Below are 6,000 nucleotides of genomic sequence, written 5' to 3'. Positions count from 1 at the left end.
AAATTAACGCTTAATTCCCATCTCCAGCCTTACTCTCTGCCTAACACAGGGGGTTTGGGAAGAATAATTTTTTTTTCTTACTTCTGCATAATCCCTTTCTCAATGGATCTTCCTTTGCAATGCTAAGGATGATTTATACCCAAGAAGAGCAATCCAAGGAATTTAGCTGACATGGACCAAAGCCCAAGAAGGAGCGTGTGAGTTTAGAAAATATCAGCTAGGAATCTGAGCATTAAGATGTCAGCAAACAGCTCTTTTCAGCTATATTTTGTAGTCTGGAAAGAAGTGAAAAGCATGAAACAGGATTTAAGATAACCCGTTTTACTCTGAAATGAAGTGGAGAGGACATGTTTACATTTTACCAGAGTGAGAAATACTTGAACTTTTCGAGTTGGATGTCTGATTATGCCCCATGCACATATCAAGAGGCTAAAATAAGGCATATGATGCAGATGGCCTAGGAAGTAGATGACTTCATATTTGGACGCTATCCTACGTTATGCATAGGGAGGAGTGAAATGTATTCATCAGCTTAGAGGAGGAAACTAGAAGTCTTACCACATTTCAGGATCTGCCATATGATGAAAACATGTCTAAATATGGTGCAGAGATAAGAGGAAGACTACTAAAACCATCATGACAAACACTAAGGTATTGTCACAGTTCTTATTCACGCTAACTCCTGGTGAAGTCAGTAGACATCTTCTCCTGAACAGCAGTTCAAATAAATTCTACCTTTGTCCCGTAACTGTTAAATCCTCCCTTCATCTACCAAACAAACACCCTCTTGAAAGAAATGTGCAAAGCAAACTGTCTGCTTTTCATGGACTGCTGTTGGCATCTCTGGAAGTTTATTTTCAATCAAAAAAAATCTAACAGTCCTTGCTAGCATAATGAACTTCTGCAAGTTTAAGAAATAAATGCCATGCAATTAAACTATATACATATTTTCTCTTCCCTCCTATCAGTGACACCGTGCACAACTGTGAGAGCATTCTGACCTGATGAATTGAATTTGTTATTATTTGTAAATGCAACATTTGTAAAATGCAATGTGAAACAGATTTTGCAGGAGGTCAGTTCCTTGAGTGTTGTATCATTAGTCAATGACAAAACATGCTGTGATGCATCTTCCATATTTCTGTAATATTTCCAATACAGCATCAATCATTCAGAACAGAAGCACCTGTAGGCAGAAAAGCAGTAAACATTACATTTTCCCATGCCAGAAATGCAAGGTTTGGACAAACACACTGTAAGGTGGTCTACAGGAGATGAAAATGTTAGGAATACTTGTTTTCTTGTAGGGGGGTACTAATTGACAGTCACAATCCACGTTATAAGAAGCCATCATTCCCCAAGCCACTTTTTCCAAGCCTACAGGCATGACCTGAGTACGTCCAAGTAACTGAGAAGAGGTGGGGTTCTCCGAGCCTGCCCACACCCAGAGTACTTTGGCTTACTTGCAGGAACTGCTAACCCTTGGTGTTGCCAAGACGGCTCACTCCAATCCGGTCAAGAGGAACTCCAAACCGTCTCTTAGGCAGCTCAACCACTTTCCTGCATGGGGAAAAAAAAAGCAAAGAAGGAGGGAAAGAACTGGGGAAAGACATCATAGGAATAATCAAAATGTTACTATATCTTTGATTCCTCCATGCATCCCACTAACAACCTATTGTTCAAACAGAACAGCTGGGCAGGAGCAGCCAAAGATGTGAGTGTTTAAAAACAAGATGCTTCACTTGTCTTACAGAAGAATAGGCAGGAGTTGCATCTGTTTTACAGACTGGCTGATGCTGATCCACTCTCCCTGTTTTCATTTGGCAGCAAACAAATAACTTCACAGGTTAACTGCTATTCATAAAAGAAAGGAGATACACTGCACGTATAAAGGGGAATTGTTTCATGCATAATATCACATACTTCAGGTGCCCCATTAGTCTGGATCTTTGAAATTTCCAGGGCCAACTGGGGCTAAGATAAGCAAGGAGGTAGAAAGTATTGCACAGTAACAGAGGGGACAAGTCAAAGGAGCCCTAGCACGATTTTCCTATGGGGTCTCCTCCAATGCACTGTTCTCAAAATTGTATAGTAGTAACCCTTTGTTAAGATTGAAAATGGGAGTTTTTTGGGTTTGGGTTTTTTTTTCCTCCATATGGTACATTTCCTGATGATTTGATGAATGAGGCCATGAGGAAAGCCTGAAAGAAGTTCTATGCAGGAATATTTTATTACCTTTTTTCTAATATCAAAAAGTTTTCCCATCTTAATTCAGCATTTCTGAGCATTTTTTCCACCAGCAGAAGTTTTATTTTAGTTAATTGGGGAAATGGTGAGATTTTCTGCAGCTGAGAATAACCTCAACTTTTGCCCTTGGAAATACTTGCCAGTGAAATGCAGGTCCAAGAGAAGCCCTGGAAGATGAACTCTTTTCTCTATCTGTCCTTGTCAAGGAACATAAATAAAAAGAAATTTTGTTCTGTAAGTTGGCAAATGCAAAGTAACTGGCAGAAGAGCATGCTATGGTGCACTGGAATCTAATTTTACGTGCTAGCACTGCCACACTCACTCAGCCTGGGGCTTTGGGGGCTTTGCACACCCCACCCAGGACTATCTGTCTAGTCCGTGGTCTCATGGGAGCAGTCTCCTTTCCTCACACCTCTCAGGCGCAGGCTGAAGCCCAGAGGCATCATTCCAGCATCGGCAGCCCATTTCATACCACCTCTTTTCTAGCTGCTTTTCAGACGAGGTCAAGAAATGGGAACTGATGGTGTACCACACACGGAGGGAGCACCACAAATGTCACGCTGAGGCAGCCACAGAACATCGCGAAACGTATCCACGTTGCACTAAGCCATAGGGAGAGCAAAGGGAAAGAAAGACCCTCAAGGGCAGCGCTCTTCTCCCCCCAGGTGTGGGCACAAGCTGGGGGGGGGCAAGTGGGACACTTGAGCTGCTGGAGTCATCCTGAGCCGGGCTGGATACAAGGAGGAATCCAGGTGGGATTGGAGGGGTGGGGGGTGGGGGGTGCTCTGTAGTTAAACAGAGAAGGAAAAGGTGAAGTCATGCCCATAGGAGAGGCTGAGCAGGCAGCGAGCAGGCAGCAGGCAGGCAGCAGGCAGGCAGCAGGCAGGCAGCAGGCAGGCAGCAGGCAGGCAGCAGGCAGGCAGCAGGCAGCGGAGCTTCCCCTCTTGTGGCCATCCCGAGCCACAACAGGACAGCCCCCGCTCCCTCCCCTGCCGTTTCCATCTTCCAGACTGGGCATATTTCAGCACTTAGTAGGGACAAAGTGATGTTTTCTGTTTAAAGCAGGCTTTTTCTAAGATTCCCAGAGTCTCTTTCTCTCCATCTAGCTATGGATCTTTCGACCTCTTTTGAAGACTCATGTCTTCTTGGATGCTTTTCCCGTGCTTTCAGAGCTTCATAAATTGATGTTGATGAGCGAGATTAGGATCTGGGCCCTTCTGTAACTGGCAGGGGCCAGAACAATCTGTTAAGTGTACTTATACGTGATCTGCTCTTTTCCAAAAGTTTCTGTTGTGTTGCCAGACACTACGCACACTGTATTAATTCAGGGGGGCTGAATCTATTTAACAACTTTCACACTTCAAAAACCATTATCTGGTCTCTAAAGGTAACCATTTCAGCTGGTACGGGAACGAATGGGCTGCTCTCCACTGTGAGCACAACAGTGATGGGGTGCTCAGCCCTCTGTTTTACTCCTCTAAGTGCAGCAGCCTCAGCCTGTTTCCACCCAAAGGCACAGCCTTACTACTGTTTCGTAGCGCTCATCTGATCTGCGGTCCATGTTGATGGTAGTCTCTGACTATCAATGCAGTGATCAAGGCAGCTCAGATGGTTCTAATAAATGAGTCAATCCCAAACTTAAAAGCTAAGCAGCTCCCCCCAAGTGATAATCTCAACACAAAACTGCAAACTGTGCTATCGATGCTGGGAAAGGAGGAATTTTGTGCAGTGTATCACTCATTTGCATAAGCTCATTATTCAGAGACAAGCTGTTAGAAAACTTGGACACTTTTCACCACAATTTCCTTTTTTTGTGTTTTTTTTTTTCCCCCCTTGTACTGCATGTAGAATGAAACAAGATTTCCACCCAAAAAGCATGAGACAAATTGGGAATACCATGTACTTTTGCAAAAAAGGTATGGCGGCTTCAAAAATGACCCTGTATTTCTTCCCTTGGAAAGGCAAAACATGCTAAAAAGCAAACAAAGAATGAGCTGGTTTTGATCGCTTGAAGAGATATACAGAACAGAATAGTTCTACTCAAGGTTTTAAGAATTTCATGTTTTATCACTTTTGGCTGCAGTCAAAAAGTCCGAGTAGCGGACTGGGTGGATAAATGGAAAAACAACAAGAAAATATTGCAAAACTCTGTTTGAAAAAAATACTTGTCATGTTGACTGGCTCTTGTGAATACTTTCCACTTCCAGATTAAGCTTTAAGCATGTTATTAAATACTTTGTGGCATTGGGAATTCCATCCAAAAGAAGACAGTTACCAGAAGAAGGGAACAAGACAATTAAGCTCTTTCAGATATAGCTAACAGCCCCTTGAGCTTTGCCCCAAACTCACTGGCTCTCCCCAGCCATATCAAGCATCATTGCTTAGCCCTGTTATAAACATGCTTATCTTCAAATGTGTACGGTGAATGTGTTGTTGTACTGCTGTATTGATTAAGCCCTGGCTTACCATAAGTTGATTGAGGTCTTGAAGCTCATTGTACTACCCGTCTGCCCATTTTCACAATGTGTTCTTCATCTTCATCTTGCTATTTAAGATGTGCACACCACCATACCTTCTTTTCACCCCAGCCTCAGGAACACCTAGCCCTGCCCCTCTGCTTTTGAACCTCAGGCATATTTTTGCTTTAAATAATCTCATGATCAAAAAGGCAGTTTTAAACTGAATATTAGTTTACAACAGTGGAAAGAAGTGTACTAAAAAATGCATATGCTTGAATATTCTTTGTTAGCTGTATGGCACTGTAGGGGTAAATGCACTAGCGCATGTATTATTCATCACAGCTGAAGGATTACACACCATGCAACCAGAATGGTTTCTGAAGAGATTCTAGTACCCTGATCACAGGCACCTCACAACTGACCAGTAAACCCGCTGGTGGTTAAAGCTAACCCACCTGTATCCAGGGCACCTACCAACAGCCTTCTTCCAACTTTATCACTGGTAGGAGCATCTAAGAATTTACCTCTGTTTGCCTTTAGCATCCACAGAGGTTGAAGAAATTCTGTCAATTGGGGATCCAAATCCTGGGAAACTTCTTTTCTTCTTGGTCTCAGTCACCTCATTCTCCAAAGACACCAGCTCATCGAGAAGGAACAGTTTGGCTGCCAGGTTGGTGGGTGACTTCTCTTCACTGGCAATGGGATGTGCTCCCATGCCCAGAGCAGCAGAAGGCTCCAAAGGCTGCAAAAGAAAGCAGGGATATTTGCTTGCTGCTCAAGTTCCAGAAAAACCATTTCAACTAGCGTCACAGCAGCAGTCCTATAAATACATAATCGCTAGGATACTGAACCTGTGACAAAGTTTTAAAACAAAGTTCCTTCTGTGAAGTGTGGCCATTTTCCACCCACAGGAGTTTGCCATAAAAGGTTGGGATTTTTTTTTTTTAATAGAACTGAACTCACCTTCATTATTATCACAAGAATTATCAAAATTTTTTACTTCACAAAGCCTGTTTTTGTAGGCCAGCCCACTACCCCTATCTCAGCAGTGTGATCAGTATCACTTATAGCATGAGCTGAGTAATCTAATCCTTTTAAAAAATGCAATCACCATTACCAGACTCCAATATCCATCCTGGTATTTTTCAGGAAACTGATTTTCATTTTTTAAATGAATGCTAATAAATAGTAATGAAAACTTATATAGAATTTTCCATCCAAAGCTAAAAAATTAATTAATTGTTATGCAAAAAACTCAGCACTGACATTCAAAGAATTTATGCAATAACATTTT

At 42.4% G+C, this 6,000-nt stretch overlaps 1 protein-coding gene across 2 annotated transcripts in view; it reads right to left on the bottom strand.

Annotated features, from left to right (window-relative positions):
- Positions 1–311: 311 nt before the first annotated feature.
- OSTN (osteocrin) overlaps positions 312–6,000 on the bottom strand; it is a 111,196-nt gene continuing 105,507 nt past the window's right edge. For both annotated transcript variants that reach the window (XM_075033241.1, XM_075033240.1), the window contains exons 3-5: positions 5,231–5,448; positions 1,481–1,560; positions 312–1,186 (exon numbers count right to left, since the gene is read on the bottom strand). In XM_075033241.1, the coding sequence (XP_074889342.1) occupies positions 1,164–1,186; positions 1,481–1,560; positions 5,231–5,448 (321 nt within the window). In that variant the 3' untranslated portion in view covers positions 312–1,163. The remainder of the gene's footprint in view (positions 1,187–1,480; positions 1,561–5,230; positions 5,449–6,000) is intronic.

The sequence above is a fragment of the Buteo buteo genome, chromosome 7, assembly GCF_964188355.1.
Source record: "Buteo buteo chromosome 7, bButBut1.hap1.1, whole genome shotgun sequence".
In the NCBI taxonomy this organism is placed as follows: Eukaryota; Metazoa; Chordata; class Aves; order Accipitriformes; family Accipitridae; genus Buteo; species Buteo buteo.
Note: the sequence above shows the minus strand (reverse complement) of the source record. Positions and strands in the feature narration are given on the sequence as shown.